This window comes from Salvelinus sp. IW2-2015, linkage group LG14 (assembly GCF_002910315.2).
Source record: "Salvelinus sp. IW2-2015 linkage group LG14, ASM291031v2, whole genome shotgun sequence".
Lineage (NCBI taxonomy): Eukaryota > Metazoa > Chordata > Actinopteri > Salmoniformes > Salmonidae > Salvelinus > Salvelinus sp. IW2-2015.
In genome coordinates this window covers 15,145,244-15,165,115 of record NC_036854.1, presented here as the reverse complement: position 1 = coordinate 15,165,115, position 19,872 = coordinate 15,145,244, and the positions used below count along the sequence as shown (strand labels likewise).

Genomic DNA, 19,872 nt, shown 5'->3' with positions numbered 1-19,872 from the left:
GCTAGACAAGAGACGGGAGCTAGCAATGTTACTTTTGCAGGTAGTATTGCTGGTGTGTTTAGCTAACTTTCCAGCGAGCCTTGCGGCGTGGGCTAACCAAGTCTCGATAGCTAGCTGTATACTCAAAACAAAACTTTCCTTTTGGTCAGTACTCAACACCATCGACAGGAGCTGAGGCCCCACGTTTGGCAGTGTTAACCTCACTGTTCGCTTGAGAACAGTTTAGTAGGAAGACAGTGATCTAGTCATGCGGAAGACAGCTTTAGTGAGCATAGTCTCTTCCGCAAGGAAGATAGGCGAGAATGACCAGTGGGCGGGCGAATGGCGCCTTATATGGAGACCTGTCTGTCTCCAACAGACATTGTGTGATTGGTTCTTTGAGCCCAGTGATCAGGCGAGCAAAGTATTTTAAATTGTACCTGCTTTTCCAATGCCACATTGATATGACATCTGCTTGGAATTAAGCCTAATTTCAATCAAAGCCTGGAAAGGTATATCCTACAAAAAAAAAGCTTTACAAAATGTAATGAGGGTGTTTTTATAATGTAATGATAATAACAATTCAAGTGCTCACACATAACAGAGGCTCATATCTTTGGTAGAAGCACCAAATAGTGCTTTTAGGGCCTATTGAATGGCTGAATATCAAGTTTATTAAGATTTTCCTCCAATCAATAGCCCATCATCAGCTGTTGGAATATCAAAACTGACCTGTGGGTCAGTAGTATTTCACTCTATTATGGTTACCGTTGACCAGAAAGATCAGTGAACACAAACGTTGGTCAATAGAGAGCTACAGATCACAGGGTTTTGTTCTAGCTCCGCACTAAGTTAGCTAATTCATTTCAATGAGATCATGAAGTTGATTGGTTGAATCAGGTCGGCAGGAGATGACATGGTAGACTATCTGCCAGAGCCTACTGTTAGTATACAGTATGTGGTTCAGTGCTGGGCTGCCCCTCCACAATGTTTGGCCTCTGAGGCCCCTCTCAGGGCCCGCTCCTCCTTTAGGTTAGCCTCCTTTAAGTCCTCTCTGGCTCTCTGCAGCAGCTCTGGGCACAGCAGCACATCCAGTGCTGTCATGGCCAGGGCCTTGGCCACCCGCAGGGTGTAGAACTGAGCTTTATCATCACCTAGACGATGGATTCAGAGACACACACAAGTAAGCCTATGTGGAAAATTATTGAATACTATATTACATAATATACAGTACCAGTCAAAAGTTTGGACACACCTACTCATTGCAAGGTTTTTCTTTATTTGTACTATTTTCTACATTGTAGAATAATAGTGAAGACATCAAAACTATGAAATAACACATATGGAATCATGTAGTAACCAACAAAAATGTTAAACAAATCAAAATATATTTTATATTTGAGATTCTTCAAATAGCCACCCTTTGCCTTGATGACAGCTTTACACACTCTTGGCATTCTCTCATCCAGCTTCATGAGGTAGTCACATGGAATGCATTTCAACTAACAGGTGTGCCTTGTTAAAAGTTAATTTGTGGAATTTCTTTCCTTCTTAATGCAATTGAGCAAATCAGTTGTGTTGTGACAAGGTAGGGGTGGTATACAGAAGATAGCCCTATTTGGTAAAAGACCAAGTCCATTTTATGGCAAGAACAGCTCAAAAAAGCAAAGAGAAATGACAATTCATCATTACTTCAAGGCATGAAGGTCAGTCAATATGGAAAATTTCAAGAACTTTGAAAGTTTCTTCAAGTGCAGTCACAAAAACCATCAAGCGCTATGATGAAACGGGTTCTCATGAGGACCGCCACAGGAAAAGAAGACCCAGAGTTACCTCTGCTGCAGAGGATAAGTTCATTAGAGTTACAAGCCTCAGAAGTTGCAGCCCAAATAAATGCTTCACAAATTCAAGTAACAGACACTCTTTGCACACTTGGCATCAAGAGTGTTACACACTTTTTTGGTTACTACATGATTCCATGTGTTATTTCATAGTTTTGATGTACTGTACCTATATTTTCACTGGACAGTTACTGTAAGACGGGTAGGCAAACCTGTTTATGTTTTATACAGATTTTTATTTTTATGCTGCACTCAAATTGCCCTTCTGGGACAATAAAGACTTACTGAACTGGGAAAAAAAACTACTTTTATCTATCTAATGGAGCAGACTACAGCTCATTCAGAAAGTATTCAGACCCCTTCCCATTTTCCACATTTTGATACGTTACAGACTCTAAAATTGATTCAATGATTTGTTTTTCTCATCAATCTACACACAATACCCCATAATGACAAAGCAAAAACAGTTTTTTTGAAATGTTTGCAGATTTATAAAAAAAAAATATATATATATATATACACCTTAATTACTTTAGTATTCAGACCCTTTGCTATGAGACTCAAAATTTAGCTCAGGTGCATCCTGTTTCCATTGATCATCCTTAAGATGTTTCTACAACTTGATTGGAGTCCACCTGTGGTAAATTCCATTGATTGGACATGATTTGAAAAGGCACACCTGTCTATATAAGGTCCCACAGTTGATAGTGCATGTCAGAGCAAAAACCAAGACATGAGGTCAAAGGAATTGTCCGTAGAGCTCCGAGACAGGATTGAGTCGCGGTACAGATCTGGGGAATGGCAACATTGAAGGTCCCCAAGAACACAGTGGCCTCCATCATTCTTAAATTAAAGAAGTTTGGCACCACCAAGACTCTTCCTAGAGCTGACCGCAGAGCCAAACTGAGCAATCGGGGGAGAAGGGCCTTGGTCAGGGAGATGACCAAGAACCTGATGGTCACTCTAATAGAGCTCCAGAGTTCCTCTGTGGAGATTGGAGAACCTTCCAGAAGGATAACTATCTCTGCAACACTCCACCAATCAGGTCTTTATGGTAGAGTGGCCAGACGGAAGCCACTCCTCAGTAAAAGGCACATGATAGCTTGCTAGGACTCAGACCATGAGAAACAAGATTCTCTGGACTGATGAAAGCAAGATTGAACTCTTTGGCCTGAATGCCAAGCGTCAGATCTGGAGGACAGCTGGCACCATCCCTACGGTGACGAAGAATGGTGGTGGCAGCATCATGCTGTGGGGATGTTTTTCAGCGGCAGGGACTGGGTGACTAGTCAGGATTGAGGGAAAGATGAATGGAGCAAAGTACAGAGAGATACTTGATGAAAACCTGTTCCAGAGTGCCTAGGACCTCAGACTCTAGCGAAGGTTCACCTTCCAACAGGACAACGACCCTAAGCGCACAGCCAAGACAGCCACTCCTGCATTTCGGGACAAGTCTCTGAATGTCCTTGAGTGGCCCTAATCCACCTTGACAGAGCTTGAGAGAATTTTCAGAGAAGAATGGAAGAAACTCTCCAAATACAGGTGTGCCAAGCTTGTAGTGTCATACCCAAGAAGACTCAAGGCTGTAATCCCTGCCAAAGGTGCTTCAACAAAGTACTGAGTAAAGAGTCTGAATACTTATGTAAATGTTATATTTCAGTGTTTTATTTTTAATACATTTGCTAAAATTTCAGAAAACCTGTTTTGGCTTTTTCATTACGGGGTATTGTGTATAGATTGATGAGGGGAAAAAACAAAAAACGATTTATTCAATTTTAGAATAAGGCTGTAACGTAACAAAATGTGGAAAAAGTCAAGGGGTCTGAATACTTTCCGAATGCACTGTATCTACTGCATTTCTAATTGATTTCAGGTGTATGATAAAGACATACCAGCAGCTACGGTGTATTCCTCTGTGTGGTTTAGAGCATCTGAGCCAATGTAAAAGTAAGGGTGGATTCCAGGTACAATAAAAGACACATTTCCAAAGTCTGTGGAGCCTGTGGAGATTACAAACAATCAAAGGTCTTTCATTCTACATTACAGCATTACAGTTTCATTGCATAACAAGAACATTGACCACAATACGGCCCGTGGAAAGCACAGTGATGGATGCACAGCTGAGCTGCTGTCTTACCAAAGGAGTTTTTGAGGACCTCTTCACCTGTAGTAAATTCCATCCCCAAAGCCTTGCCGTTTACCTCATACAACCCATGCAGGGTGGGATTCCGCAGGACGTTGTGAAAGGCATTCCTTGCGAACTCCAGTTCAACCTTTAAAAAAATTATATTTTGGGGTAAATCGCTTTGGATCAGGGTTAGGGTCAATTTGGAATATCTGAATTTAATTATATTCAACTCATTGGCCACACCCAACAGGAATCAGAATTTGAATATCCTGTAAAAGTAACCGCCTCTTCCGCTTTACTTCCGTATCATGTCCCCTAATCTTTTAAATAGGCTTGATGATTATATTAGCAAATTCGTGAAAACGCAGTCATGACATACAGTGCCTTCAGAAAGTATTCACAACTCTTGACTTTTTCTACATTTTGTTGTGTTACAGCCTGAATTTTAAATGGATTCAATTGAGATTGTGCCTCTGATCTACACCATAATGTCAAAGTGGAATTTGGTTTGAAAAAAAAAAATGTTATTAATAAAAAATTGTAACTTAATTGTCTTGAGTCAATAAGTATTCAAACTCTTTGTTATGGCCAGCTTAAATAAATTCAGGAGTAAAAATGTGCTTAACATATCGCATAATGAGTTGCATGGTCTCTTTCCGTGTTCAATAAGTCCAGAGCATCGTATCTGAGTTTGACAGTTGCATCACTTGAGCCTATTGCCACTCATATATGCTTTCCATTTGGCACAGACATAAATGTGGAAGTCATTGCCTCCAAAATGGGATCACATGTTCAGTTGGACACAACTATAGCAGAAACTGAAATTCTCACTCTTCAAAATGACATTCAGCTGAAATCCAGGGCAACCACTGAGATGAAGGAAGAGTTCTGGGAGCTACTGCTGGAGGAGAAGTATCCCAACATAAGAAGATGTGCTCTCAACTTATAAGCCCTTTTTGGATCAACCTACCTCTGTGAGTCTGCATTTTCTCACATTTAGTACAGATCTACTATGACTGATGACCACCTTGTGGCCTGCATGAGACTTGCAACAAGCTGCTACAGCCCTGACTATGAAAAACTACTAGTATCCATCTAATGCCAAAAGTCACACTAAGGTAGGAAATTAAATTAGTTGCACTTATTTGTGGAAAACATGTTATTGGTCCACATTATATTTGCGTATCAAATAGGTATCATAGCAGCAGGTCCATACTCAGTGGTGTGTTGCGTTTCATACATTTTGTTGGTTGGTTTAGATTTAGAGACTGGTAGATCTCATCAGGCTGGCAAATGATAAAGTAGATCTCACATCAAAGAAGGTTGGGCACACCTGAATAAAAATATTCCAAAACATGCATCCTGTTTGCAACAAGGCACTTTAGTAATACTGCAAAAAATGTGGCAACGAAATGAATACAAAGCGGTATGATTGAGGCAAATCCAACACATCACTGAGTACCACTCTTCATATTTTCAAGCATGGTCGTGGCTGCATCATGTTATGGGTATGTTTGTCATTGGCAAGGACTAGGGAGTTTTTGGGATAAAAAGAAACTGAATGCAGGCAAAATCCTAGAGGAAAACCTGGTTCAGTCTGCTTTCCAACAGACACTGGGAGACAAATTAATTCATCTTTCAGAAGGACAATAATCTAAAAGAAATCTACACTGGAGTTGCTTACAAAGACGACGTTGAATGTTCCTGAGTGACCTAGTTACAGTTGACTTAAATCGGCTTGAAAATCAAGACTTGAAAATGGCTGTTTAGGAATGATCATCAAAATAACTTGACAGAGCATGACATTTTTTTAAAAGAATAATGGACAAATATTGTACAATCCAGGTGTGCAAAGCTCTTACAGACTTACGCTAACGGTGCATCTACAACAAAGTATTGACTCAGGGGTGTGAATACTTCTGTAAATTATTTTCAATGATTTTGAAAGAATTTCTAAAAACATGTTTTCACTTTGTGATTATGGGGTATTGTGTAGATGGGTGAGGAAAACTAAATATATTTAATATATTTTGAATTCAGGCTTTTACAGAACAAAATGTGGAATAAGTGAAGGAATATAAATACTTTCTGAAGGCACAATTATATTTGTGTTTGCGGATATCATTCAAAAAGCCTACACAAGTTAAAAGACTAGGAAAAGGATGCATCACTTGCTTAGCATGTTGAATTTGAATTGAAGGAAGTAGAATTGAATTCAAACCAATTCAAAGAAATCAATGGAGACATGAAACATATGAGTCTCAAACATTTTGCCAAAAGCATCTGCCACTTATTACTGCAAAGAATATAGATATTATTTCAAATATAAACTGGATTATATAACTGAAAGATGCCAAACAGGATTTTGTTTGTATTTTTGCTATGATATGTTAGGTTGCTCCCTTCAATTCTAGAGTGTTTGATCCAATGCATTCTGGGAAATTATTTTTCCCCCCAAATATTTTATGTAAGTGAATTATGAATTATTACAGACAACCTACAAAATGTTCTTAGAATTTTTCCAGAGGACTGTAATGATTTAAATACACTTTAGGAGGATGAGTTTTAAATATGAAATGTTTCAAGATGTTAAACATAGTATTGGTAACAATACATGATGTCAAAATAAACATGTGCGTAATGATGTATGCAATAAATTATCCATTTGAATTTCATTGAATTAAATTCTACTTCCTTTCAATCAAATTCAATAAAAAAATTCTGCTTCCTGTGGAGTGTGGCCAATTAGAATGTAATTAAAATTCAATAATTTAATTTTAATTATAGACTAATTCACAACTCAATTCAGAATTGAACCAAACCCTACTCTGGAAAATTATGTTGAGGAAATGTATTTGTTAAATATAACAATAATTTGTGTGACACGCAACAAGATAAGTTATTCACATATTTCTCTTAAATTATTATTTTTCTTTGTGGTGATGTTGTCATTGTGCTTACTTCACAGCCAGTTGCCATGGCAGCGGATCTGAAACACATCTCAGCCTTGGCCTTGATGGTGGGCAAATCTTTACGTGAGGGAGTTCGGAGATAGTACTCCAGCTCTGTGTAGGCAGGGATGATGTTGGGTTTCACCCCTCCATGCTTGATGATACCTGCACAGGACCACACAAGGAAGCAATGTAGAACTATATTTGGTAAATGTTTGCTGCATAGAGTTTGCAGGCCTCCCATTCCTTCTGCGTAGAGTTTAAAATGCCTCTGAAGTTGTTATTGTGGAAATAAATATTACTCTTGAGGACAAGATCAGGAGGAACATACAGTACGTGTTTATGTTAACTGAGCTGTTCCTCACCGTGGATTCTCCAGTCTGGCTTGAGTTGCTGTCTGAGCACTGAAAGGTTATTGTAGGCAAGCACAGCAGCGTCTAGCGCGTTGACCCCTTCCCAGGGATAGGCTGCAGCATGAGATGCCTTGCCATGGTATCTCACTATGACACTGGAAATAGAAAAATTGTGCCAAAACGTTGGTCTTTACCCATAAAATATTGGGAGCATATTTAGAGTGTGCGACTATCTGAATATTTTTAATTTTACACAAGTTTACTATTCTATTAGTCAGCACCACTTACAACATTTTTGAGTGTGTATCAATTTATGCCTTTCACTGGTAATGAAACAAGAAACCAGACCTAGGCCTCAGAGTCATGACGTTGGTCTGGTTTATTCTGAGACTCATCAGCAGTATCTCACATGTTGCAACTGGTCTGACTGCAGCCTGAAATAGCACTCTGCAATGCAGCTAGGGGCCCCAGTACAGAGTTCATGCATATTTTACAAAGGGGTTTCAACAATGGATTGCACTCTACAACATGGATCTCTACCTAATATGTTATCCGTTCTAGCAGCCATTAACTATGAGAAGTGGGATTATGAAAGATTGTGTATGTTTCCCAATTGTTTCCCAACAAAAGACTTGTGTGTGAGCCCTTGAAATAACCTTACTCATGTTCAGCCACATCTGGCAGCCAAGAAGCATCCTCCTGTGAGGGATGAGCCATGAATACCACGTCCATGCCATCAAACGCCCTCTCCCTTATCAGGTCGATTTTACCCCCTCCATCCTCCTCTGCTGGGGTTCCCAACACTGTCACCTGTGGAGGAAGAGTTGGCTGGTCAATGTGTCCAGAAAAACTTCTAACCCTTTTCAGAGCTATTACAAGCCAATAAATGGCACACTGTAGATGAGAGGGCATATACCAAAATAAAATGAGCATTAGGTTCATGCACATCCTATTTTACAATGCACTCAAGAATGATGCTTCAGGTTATTGGATGTGTAAGGGAGGTTACCCTAGAGTTGGGGGTTTCAGTGAGGTGGCAACAATGCAGAGCTGATTTTCTTTCCCAGAGTGAGGCTTTTATTTGCATGTGGAGATAATAGCCAGCAATATTTATAGGCAATTATTTTTATAAAGACTTCCTCATATGCGTTCTCCTGTTCTATTGGTTTTCTTTCCACGATCTTTCATTGTCTAGCAGCCAAAGGCATTATCCTAGTCATATTAGCAACCCATGATAGTTGTTGCATCTTTATAACGAATATTTCCATCTCTGTCCATGAAACCTCTTGCATTTGCGGTGCACATTTTAGAACAGTGTTTTCCCGCAAATTGCATTTTTGAACATTTACGCTTAGGCCTACTGCCATGTGTACATTGTTGTGCCTAAAATGTGAATAAATAATAGTTTATCAACATTTTAAGCTAAACATTACGATCTGTTCTATCAGCCCTATTAATTGATACAGCATATACCTCCACTACACTACTTTGATGCGTATCAGTGGGGATTAAGATGTGAGTTTACACAATGCCCACTGAAAAATAAGTGGGTATACAGCATATCCCTGCATATACCCTCCACTACACCAGTGACAGCATGGTTAGTACATAATAAAAAACATAATGGCAGCCTATTTTGACTCACTTCTAATATACACTCAGTGGCCAGTTTATTAGATACACCCATCTATACTGAACAAAAATATAAATGCAACATGTAAAATGTCAAAAGATCCCAGGAATGTTCCATATGCACAAAATGCTAATTTCTCAAATTTTGTGCACAAATGTGTTTACATCCCTGTTAGTGAGCATTTATCCTTGTTTACATCCCTGTTAGTGAGCATTTAGCCAAGATAAACCTTCCACATGACAGGTGTGTCATATTAAGATGCTAATTAAACATTCATGATCATTACACAGCCGCAAACCACGCGTAACCATGCCAGCCCAGGACCTCCACATCCGGCTTCTTCACCAGCGGGATCGTCTAAGACCAGCCACATTCTCCTTCGACCTCTCTCATCAAAGAGTTGTTTTCGCCCACAAGACTACAGCTGACTGGATATTTTGTGTTTGAAGCACCATTCTCTGTAAACCCTAGACACAGTTGTGCTTGACAAACCCAGGAAGCCCGCCAGTTTCTGAGATCCTGGAACTGGCGCGCCTGGCACCGACGATCATACCATGCTCAAAGTTGCTGTTCAATCGAACAGTAACTGAATGCCTCGATGTCTGTCTGCCTGCTTTATGTAGCAAGCCACGGCCACTTGACTCAATGTCTGTAGGAACAAACCATTTTCATGAACGTTTGAGTAGCTAATAAACTGGCCACTGAGTGTACAGTATATAACACACTCAGTACCGTTTCTTTACAATAAATATGTTAAATGACTAACAGCAGACTCCCAGGAGGAGAACACGCACCCTCAGGCAGAGGTGGCACCACAGGTCCCAGGGTGGTGGGGCAAAAAAAAACATGGCCCAGAGTTTTTCCTGATCTGGTATATATCCAGACCCTATCGGGTATGACAGTGATTGATCAGTTGTAAAAAAGGTTTTGTGTGGGCTAGGACAGGACCAGAGTTTTTCTAATCAGTTCACATGGTTTATGAAAAACTCTTGACCCTAGGGAGGATGAAAACCCTGTCAAACTGCAGCAACCTTGAACTTGTTTATATTCATTATATTTACTAGACTAAGGGGGGGGGGGTTTCCTTTACACAGACAACAACTGGACAATAGAACTCACAGGGCTGAGCTTGCATGATGCAGGTTTCCATCGTGTAGGCCTATGCAACTGCAATTTAAAAAGTTATTCACAGTCTATGCCATCACTGTTGTGTTGTTTAATAATTGTGGTTTGAAAAGGTCAAGGTAGCCTAGCCAACCCAAGTTTAAATATAAACCAAATTCGATCCATTCACATTTTCAGAAAATGATTTGATGTATTTATAGTGTAGAAATTGAAATAGATCTGGAGACTAGTATAACAACATTCCAACATAGGCTATCCTTTGTAACAAATGACCCACCCTCTCTTTGTCCTTAGGCACACATGCCGATCTCATTAGATCCTAACCTCAGACACACACACACCCCACTCAGGACAGGCCCTGAAACATCATTTAGACATACACATTCTTTCCAAGGGTGTGACTCAAGACAAAGAACTATGTCAAGAGCCAATGGAACGTCGACACCTGGTCCGAACAGGACCACTCACGACCAAGATTGACCAAGAGGAAGGCCAGACGACAAGACCACCTACTTTGCTAGTTGCCTATATAATTTGAATGTACTGTTTAGAGCGGCCTCTTCTCCGACGATTTCATAGAATCTGACAGAAAGGGGCCGTGCACGTTTTTGCCTGATATCTTTACACTTGAATAAAACGGCCTTATTATAAAATTATCCACCTCGTCCTATGTCTCCACTTGATCTCCTGTCTCCAATAAACGTTTTACTAACAATAGCCCATGTGTTTGTGTTAGGATAAAACGATTTTCTCCTAACACAAAGAAATGGACTATAAATACACAACATTACAAATGTCTTCACCCTTGCATGGGGGGACAAGGCACAGCTATGCTTGTAGAATATGCAGCTGTGGTTGTAATCAGTAGCCTACAGTTGATCACAGTAGACTACAGTTGATCAGACTGAAAAATCAACTCATTTCCATCACATATTTTTTAAGTTTAACTAGGCAAGCCAGTTTTAAGAACAAATTGTTATTTACAATGACGGCCTACCCCGGCCAAACCCGGACGACGCTGGGCCAATTATGCGTTTCCCTACGGGAAAAAAGGTCTGTAGTGACGCCTCTTGCACTAAGATGCAGTGCCGTAGACTGCTGCGCCACTCGGGAGCCCCATTACCGTCAGATCGGTAATGTTTAGGTGTAGGCTGATGCAACATTTCTGTGAGGAGTTTTTGCTTGTGTAACTCTGGCGGGAGTGAGGTGTTTTCACTTTTGCTTTATTCACGGCGGGGGAATTTATCTGAGTGCGTGCAACCCCATACGATTCATGGTTGCTGCGTTCACGTTATGAGAACATAGCAGGGGTGAAATGTAGGTGCAACTCGATATGATATGTGTCTCTGTTCACGACAGGGGAACTGAGCAGGAGTTAACGACTTCAGTGAAAAGTGAAACTCCACACAAGTATTGCCTTCATATTTTCTGGTGTTGCACTTGCATTCAGTAGTGTCTATGAGTCACGTGATTATGAAGAAAGGACACAGATGGTTCCTAATGTGAGAGATTCACTATGGTGTTTACAGAACAACTGGTGCCGTGAGATTAGGATATCAGGACCTGTAACAGTAAAGCAATGGATCGCAATATATGGGAAAATTAAATGGCTGCAGTGTTGCCGTTATGAGAACATTATGAATGGAATGCTAATGCATAAATGTACTAAAGTGTGTATTCTTCTTATTCTGTCCTTTTTGCTGTAGGCCTATTAATGTTATGTATTATGTCATTCTTTCTGTTTTGAGTGGTCCCCGGAAAAATCGCTGCTGCTTTAGTAGTAACTAATGAGGATCCTAATAAAATACTAAATACTACAATGAACACTGGAGGTTAAGTGGAGAGCGTGCTTCGCACTTGCTTTGTGGCTGGCTCGCACGACCTGTTATGTCGGTGAACCTGCTTCCAATATGGACTGCTAAATTGTGCAAGAGTTGACAAATCATGAAGCAAAACAGTAGGCATACTTTCTCATTTTTAAACCGTTTGCATCAACATTTTCATGAAACTGTGAGCATGCACGTAAAATATATTTTCAAACATTTTACCTGTACAGGGACGGGAAAATCGGGTGTGCGTTCTACCAAAGCTTTTAATCCGATCGCTGCAGCAGCTCCTATTTCGGCAATGAGGTTATGGCCACATGCATGTCCAATGCCCGGCAGTGCGTCGTATTCACTCAAGAAACCAACATTTATGACATTATTGTTCTCCTTGCCACCGACAGGTCCCCATACGGCACGGAATGCTGTCTCGAGCTTAAAATGACTGTCCACAGTCCACCCCTTCTCCTCTGAGAAAAATGTAACTAACCTGTCGTGGGACTTTCTTTCTTCATATGCGAGTTCTGGGCAACTCCATATGTCTTTACTAAGACGATGAAGCCTGTCTTTGGCTTCGTCGATACAACTGCCAACCTTTTGTTTTAGCTCCACGAGCGTATCTGTAGTGTGCTGAGCCATTTTTTTAATTTAAATTTTTTAAATTTTATCCCCTTTTCTCCCCAATTTTCGTGGTATCCAATCGCTAGTAATTACTATCTTGTCTCATCGCTACAACTCCCGTACGGGCTCGGGAGAGACGAAGGTTGAAAGCCACGAAGCCTCCGAAGTACAACCCAACCAAGCACTGCTTCTTAACACAGCGCGCCTCCAACCCGGAAGCCAGCCGCACCAATGTGTCGGAGGAAACACCGTGCACCTGGCCCCCTTGGTTAGCGCGCACTGCGCCCGGCCCGCCACAGGAGTCGCTGGAGCGCGATGAGACAAGGATATCCCTACTGGCCAAACCCTCCCTAACCCGGACGACGCTAGGCCAATTGTGCGTCGCCACACGGACCTCCAGGTCACGGCCGGCTGCGACAGAGCCTGGGCGCGAACCCAGAGACTCTGGTGGCGCCCTAGACCACTGCGCCACCCGAGCCATTTATAACGAGTCGACTGAGTCAGCACTAAACACTGGACTGCAGACACAGTAGGAACTCTTCATTTGCTCTGTGTGTTGGAGTTTAAATATTGGTCAAAGGGCATGTTTATGTTTTATAACGGGAATGTTACACCAGGGCCGGACTTCTGCATTTGGGGCCCGGGGCACCGACAGTTTTTTGGGGAAATCAGCCAATTTACTGCATTTCAACACATTTTGCCATGGTGCATTGAGAACAATGTGCTGTTTTATAATGCTATTCTATACATTTTGTAATGAGGCTAAGTGAACATGTTGCCGTTTTAAAGCACATTTTCTGCAATTCAGTTTTTGCCATGGGGCAGAGATAATTTTTTGCTATTTTATAGCGCATCTTGTGATTTTGTTCACATTTTGCCATGAGGCTGGGAGAACATGTGGCAGTTTAAAGTCAATTTCCTGCTAGTCTACACATTTCAGTATGGGACTGAGAGAAGAATTTGCAGTTTTAAAGCAAATTTTCTGCAAATCTACACATTTTGCTATCATATATCTGCCCCCCCAAAATAAAAATATTATCCTACATGAAGAATAGCTCTACAGTCGTGGCCAAAAGTTGAGAATGACACAAATATTAATTTCCACAAAGTTTGCTGCTTCAGTGTCTTTAGATTTTGTCAGATGTTACTACGTTATAGTATAATTACAAGCATTTCATAAGTGTCAAAGGCTTTTATTGACAATTACATGAAGTTGATGCAAAGAGTCAATATTTGCAGTGTTGAGCCTTCTTTTTCAAGACCTCTGCAATCCACCCTGGCATGCTGTCAATTAACTTCTGGGYCACATCCTGACTGATGGCAGCCCATTCTTGCATAATCAATGCTTGGAGTTTGTCAGAATTTGTGGGGTTTTGTTTGTCCACCTGCCTCTTGAGGGATGACCACAAGCTCTCAATGGGATTAAAGTCTGGGGAGTTTCCTGGCCATGGAGCCAAAATATCGATGTTTTGTTCCCCGAGCCACTTAGTTATCACTTTTGCCTTATGGCAAGATGCTCCATCATGCTGGAAAAGGCATTGTTCGTCACCAAACTGTTCCTGGATGGTTGGGAGAAGTTGCTCTCGGAGGATGTGTTGGTACCATTCTTTATTCATGGCTGTTTTCTTAGGCAAAATTGTGAGTGAGCCCACTCCCTTGGCTGAGAAGCAACCCCACACATGAATGGTCTCAGGATGCTTTACTGTTGACATGACACAGGACTGATGGTAGAGCTCACCTTGTCTTCTCCAGACAAGCTTTTTTCCGGATGCCCCAAACAATCGGAAATGGGATTCATCATCCTATCCCTGTACCTTTTGCAGAATATCAGTCTTTCCCTGATGTTTTTCCTGGAGAGAAGTGGCTTCTTTGCTGCCCTTCTTGACACCAGGCCATCCTCCAAAAGTGTTCGCCTCACTGTGCGTGCAGATGCACTCACACCTGCCTGCTGCCATTCCTGAGCAAGCTCTGTACTGGTGGTGCCCCGATCCCCCAGCTGAATCAACTTTAGGAGACGGTCCTGGCGCTTGCTGGACTTCCTTGGGCGCCCTGAAGCCTTCTTCACAACAATTGAGCCGCTCTCCTTGAAGTTCTTGATGATCCGATAAATGGTTGATTTAGGTGCAATCTTACTGGCAGCAGTGTCCTTGCCTGTGAAGCCCTTTTTGTGCAAAGCAATGATGACGGCACGTGTTTCCTTGCAGGTAACCATGGTTGACAGAGGAAGAACGACTATTCCAAGCACCACCCTCCTTTTGAAGCTTCCAGTCTGTTATTCAAACTCAATCAGCATGACAGAGTGATCTCCAGCCTTGTGCTCGTCAACACTCAAACCTGTGTTAACGAGAGAATCACTGACATGATGTCAGCTGGTCCTTTTGTGGCAGGGCTGAAATGCAGTGGAAATGTTTTTGGGGGATTCACTTAATTTGCATGGCAAAGAGGGACTTTGCAATTAATTGCAATTCATCTTATCACTCTTCATAACATTCTGGAGGATATGCAAATTGCCATCATACAAACTGAGGCAGCAGACTTTGTGAAAATTAATATTTGTCTCATTCTCAAAACTTTTGGCCACAACTGTATGTGCCAGATCAAATGTTCTTCAGGCTGAGTAAACATGTTGCATAATGATATATGGTCAGAGGGGGCACTCATCCATTTACTTCAGTCTACAACAGCAATTGAGATAGGAGAGTTGGCTGATATTCAGCCTGGTTGAATAAAACAAGGTTAGTTGCACTGTTCAAAGTGGACACACAGCATTACATACGTTTGTTGCTAGTTTATTTTTCACTGTTGTGTAAATTATCCTCAACCACTGCCATTAATACTGAAACTAAAGTACTACTCATTCTCTGATGTTGTATACAGATGTAGGATCTTCATTTGTGCAGGTTTGCTACAGCAGGAAAATAAGGGTGCAGCAACAGGAAACGTGAATTATAATTAACGGGCATTTTTGTAAGCGTTGATAGATTTTCATAAGGGAAAATCAAGTCTCAAATTTCAAAGTGGAAATTAAACTTCAGAAGCCTTTTTAAAACTAAAAATACATTACATTTTAAAATTTCCTGCCTTGGAGGAAAGTTCTCCTGCAACAGGGTGATCCGATTAAGATCCTACATCTGTAATATGTATTAGATTAATCTAACATATAATATTAGATGTAGAGTAATAAACCCATACATTTATGGGAAGACTGACTGGCATTAAGAAGTTTGTGCCATCTCAGCCTTTTCAACTAAGACATTTTTCTGGTGAGGAACAGAGACAGACAACATATTGGGGGTAGCCAACATTTTAATGTCAATTTAGATATTAAATGCATCAAAATTAAAAATAATTTTCTAATTGCCATGTGGGGGGTGTTTTTTTAAACATGAATACAAATTTAGTGACTGGACTAAAATCACTTTTCTTTTAACAATTGCAACATGAGTCGATCTTCGGTACAGTAATACAATTTCATCATTGTGACATCACTGAGAGTCAAGGAACAAGATCTAGCAGCTGCCTGGCTCCAGAGGTCAAATCACCTGTCTCGGTCAATGAGAGAAGATTTGAAATAGACAAGATGTAGGATTACACATCGATTTAAATTTAATAACGGCACACTTTCTAAATTCAAACAAACCCCCTGCAACTAGACATGGACGTTTAGAAGACACTGGTTGTTAGGTATTGAGGAAGTGTGGCCACGTTAAGGTTGGTCAAAAATGCTCTGTGTTACGCCAAACAGTACCAAATCTGTAACAGCTAATGAAGCATCAGGATCTTATCACATTAGTCCGTTACAATCTGTTAGCTAGGGTCAAAGATGTGTTACATAATAATAAAGATCACTTTGGGTAAATATAATTCTGTGCTTTAGATGGGAAAATGAAAGACATTAAAAATACAAAGCATTTTTTTTTTTAACATAACAGAAATGAGTCAGTGCTAGAGACTTAAAAGAATAAGCACTCAGTGCTGAATGTCTGTTTTCTGCAGCGGCAGTTGTCCTCTTCAAAGGGAATCATTGATTCATTAGACTTTCACATTGCCACGCCATCCTCTTAATCTCGCCCACCCAGCCAGCTCAAAACGGCCGTTGAGCTGGCAAGATTATTTTTGTACTACAGGACAAAAATGTGTACTGTAGTACAGGAGTTGTGAAACAATCTTCCTTTAGAGAGTTCTGTCCTCTACAGTGCTTTCAGGGCAATAGCAGCCACAACAGGTGGGGTGAAGTTCACAGAACCCCAAACCATCACAACTCTATGTTCGCCGCTATGGGGACCCGTGGTTTGTTTTTCAGTCAGTCTTGTGCAAATTTGTAAAATGTTTTCTTACGTTCAATGTCCCTCAATGGGCAATGCAGCCCATTATTTACAGTAAAAAAGTGCACCAGTTCATGGTGAACATCTTTTAGGCTTCAGTAACAAAACTATACTTTCTGTTAAAATAGCATGAAAAATATATACTAATTTTACATGTTTACAGAATATACATTTACAGAAGTTCATTAAAAATAAAATAAAAACACAAGCCTGCTTGCTCAAAACAATGTGAAATTGTATTACAGATCAAAAACTCATTACATTCGGTTGCTGTTAAGTAATCGGTCCAGTTTTTTAGTGCCAAATGTGTTGTCATTGATAAGGTATAGAAGGATCGTTCCAGCTTTTCCATCCATTGTGATCATGGTTTATCTTGAACCTTCAGCAAAGACTTCAAATGAAAAGTCATTTTCTCTCGGCTGTGGTCGGAATGTTGGGGGACAGTTTCACCAACCCAGCGACTGGGTGGTTTGGGCAGGACACTTGGAGACGGGGGCTCGCTGAATTTAGCTCCAGCATAGATCTTCTCTCCGTCTTTGAGCTCCTCCTCGGGTACAAGCTCAGCTGGGGATACATTCACAATCTTGGCACTGTCAGCTGAGTTGAAGGGCTTCTTCTCCTCTCCACAGAGCTGGAAGGGAGCAGAGGGTGGCTTCTGGTGGCAGCTGCTGTGGCTTTTCATTACTGAGAGAGCATTGCCAGGTGCATTAGCATGCCTGCTCCTAGGGCTCCGGGTGATCAGATTCTGGGCAGCTTGATTGTGTCTATTGAGGTTGTGGACAGACTGGCCTGCTGGTCCTGTGGCTCTCTCCACTCTCCCACTTTTTGACTTCAGTAGCTGGGAGGAAAGAAAAACTAAATTACAATCTCACAAGGGTCAGAACCATTCTAACGCTGTTATGCAAATTGACTTTATATTTTGATTGCTAAGAAGAACACTTCAGGAAAGAAACAATAATTGCCAGTTCCATCTCATTTGTTTTTTGTGTCAATGCCTTTTGTTTACATCTCAGGAACTGGCACATCGCCAGCATGTTGAAATCCTTCAAAACAAGTAACCTAAATACCTCTAACGTCTATTCTGGTCAATATTTTTTTTAAACAGTGTACAATGTGAACCTTATTGCTATAGGTCCACTGGTAATAATACCAGTGCCCGATTCCAACCATGTACACGCCGTTAGAAGTAGAGTTAATTTACGTAATTTTTTCCATTCAAAGTTGGCAGGCAGTCTCGTTTGACTCTGCCTAGTTGTCGTTCATAATCACTCTGGTACATTAAACTTGTGAGTGCACTACTTTAGAATGGGGTCGTTGGTTGAATATCAATTTGTAAATATGCAAACTGAGTTTTTAGCTGTCAAAATAAAGTAGGGGAAGGACTCCATCCCACTGCTTCAAGCGAATTTGTGTCATGTTTACACTATGAATGGTGGTTAATGGATACAAAGCGGCATACCATTTCATTAGAAATAAACAAATAAAGACATACAAATGTACACGCACAGAATAAGAACGAAAACCCTCTCGTTCTCAAATTAACTCAATTGTATACCTCTTTCTTTGTTCCCTGCTTAAGATTGTGAAGGGTCAACGCAGTCGCCTGGGTCCGGTTGGTCGCGAGCTCCGCACTCTGCACTGGGGATTTCGAAACTGCGACATTGTTGTCTGCCAGGTGCATGGGGTTTTTTCTCATCGTTTTTTGGTGGTGTGTCCGCTGTAACCCCAACATTGTCGAACGAGGTTGTTTTCTCCCACTTTTCTTCAACATTGCTTGCCTTGGTTTGCTTAGGTTGGCCCCGACATGGTGGGATGTCAAAACGGATGGCTTATTGTTTTTATTAGGGTGACTTAGTGATTCGCCCAACATGACTTCTAAGTCCCGTGACGGTGGCGAGGGAGGACACATCGACGAAATTAGATAACTTTTGAAAAATAGTCAGGCAGCGTTAAGTTATTTACCTTACCTTAGTACTTCGCTATCAACAGCTAACAGTAGCTAAAGTTTGTCTCTAGCTCGTCGCTGGCGGAACTGAAGTCTGTCCAAAAACCTCTCTGCAGTGGGTTTTTGATAATACATTGAAGACGAGTTCAACGATGTTGATGGCGTAGCTAGTTTCCTAACTCTACAGGAGGTTTTAGAAGACTCGAGATGGCGAAGAAGCGATGGGCATCGCGCATGACAACTTCCTGACTATACTCGCAAAACCCCGGATGTAGGTAGCCGCGACCATTTAATTGGATAATGCAGGAGAAACACGAAATTGCAGACCTCCCACGTTGGAAATTACGTAATGTATGTTGTCATTCATTCTCATGATGGGTACTTTCCGAGCCTGGGGATATCTATCTGACCGGCCGCCTGCCTCTCTGTCTGTCAATGTAACACAGCAATATAATCATTTTCATTACACATAGAGATGTTTTCCAGACACACATTATTGTTTTGTTTTCTTCATGCTGTCCTCTGAGCCAGGCAGCCAGCACTGTTTTAGTATTCAGATCCCACCGAGGGAGGGCATGCAAGCTGTTGCTGAGCTCTTGTACGTCTGCTTGCCTGGTTGGATCCGCAGCATCAAATCCGCTAGGCAACAGCTGCTGCCTGTGTTGATGGGCGGGGGGAATGTCTCAGACCCTCTGTGATTGGTCATCCCGATCAACATTTTTCCCATAAAATTTTATTTTCACACGTACACACACAAAGATTATGCAATGAGTGTTAAGATTTGGTGGTCTGATGTACACTCAAAGTATAGTAGCCTGGCCACATTTTCCCTAAATTAAGGGAATTAAAATGAATCCTATCATGGGCATATTTGTCCTCTGTTCCATGAGCATGTGGCATTTTCAACCTCTCCCTGACTGAGTCTGTAATGCCTACATGTTTCAAGCAGACCACCATAGTCCCTATGCCCAAGGAAGCAAAGGTAACCTGCCTAAATGATGACCACCCCGTAGCACTCACGTCGGTAGCCATGAAGTGCTTTGAAAGGCTGGTCATGGCTCACAACAGCATCCTCCCAGATACCCTAGACCCACTCTAATTTGCATACCGCCCCAACAGATCCACAGATGATGCAATCTGAATCACAC

At 41.3% G+C, this 19,872-nt stretch overlaps 2 protein-coding genes across 2 annotated transcripts; both read right to left on the bottom strand.

Annotated features, from left to right (window-relative positions):
• Positions 1–522: 522 nt before the first annotated feature.
• On the bottom strand, positions 523–12,895 carry LOC111972847 (xaa-Arg dipeptidase). Its single transcript, XM_023999967.2, has 7 exons — positions 12,059–12,895; positions 7,914–8,062; positions 7,265–7,407; positions 6,910–7,064; positions 3,958–4,093; positions 3,713–3,820; positions 523–1,133 (listed from the first exon to the last, which is right to left on the bottom strand). Exons 1-7 carry the CDS (start codon positions 12,470–12,472, stop codon positions 943–945), a joined length of 1,296 nt encoding a protein of 431 aa, XP_023855735.1. The 5' UTR covers positions 12,473–12,895; the 3' UTR covers positions 523–942.
• Positions 12,896–15,742: 2,847 nt separating this feature from the next.
• LOC111973249 (proline-rich nuclear receptor coactivator 1) lies at positions 15,743–18,971 on the bottom strand. The gene is made up of 2 exons (XM_024000548.2): positions 18,335–18,971; positions 15,743–17,617 (listed from the first exon to the last, which is right to left on the bottom strand). The coding sequence occupies exons 1-2, from the start codon at positions 18,686–18,688 to the stop codon at positions 17,141–17,143; spliced, it is 831 nt and encodes a 276-aa protein (XP_023856316.1). The 5' UTR covers positions 18,689–18,971; the 3' UTR covers positions 15,743–17,140.
• Between the last annotated feature and the right edge of the window lie 901 nt (positions 18,972–19,872).

Coding starts and splice junctions, on each gene's coding strand:
- LOC111972847 (XM_023999967.2), bottom strand. CDS start 12,472: ATGGCTCAGCACACTACAGATACGCTCGTGGAGCTAAAACAAAAGGTT. Junction 7,065..7,264: donor GCCAGACTGGAGAATCCACG/GTGAGGAACAGC, acceptor GGTCCTGTGCAG/GTATCATCAAGCATGGAGGG. Junction 4,094..6,909: donor CCATGGCAACTGGCTGTGAA/GTAAGCACAATG, acceptor ATTTTTTTAAAG/GTTGAACTGGAGTTCGCAAG.
- LOC111973249 (XM_024000548.2), bottom strand. CDS start 18,688: ATGTGTCCTCCCTCGCCACCGTCACGGGACTTAGAAGTCATGTTGGGC. Junction 17,618..18,334: donor AGCAGGGAACAAAGAAAGAG/GTATACAATTGA, acceptor CTTTCCTCCCAG/CTACTGAAGTCAAAAAGTGG.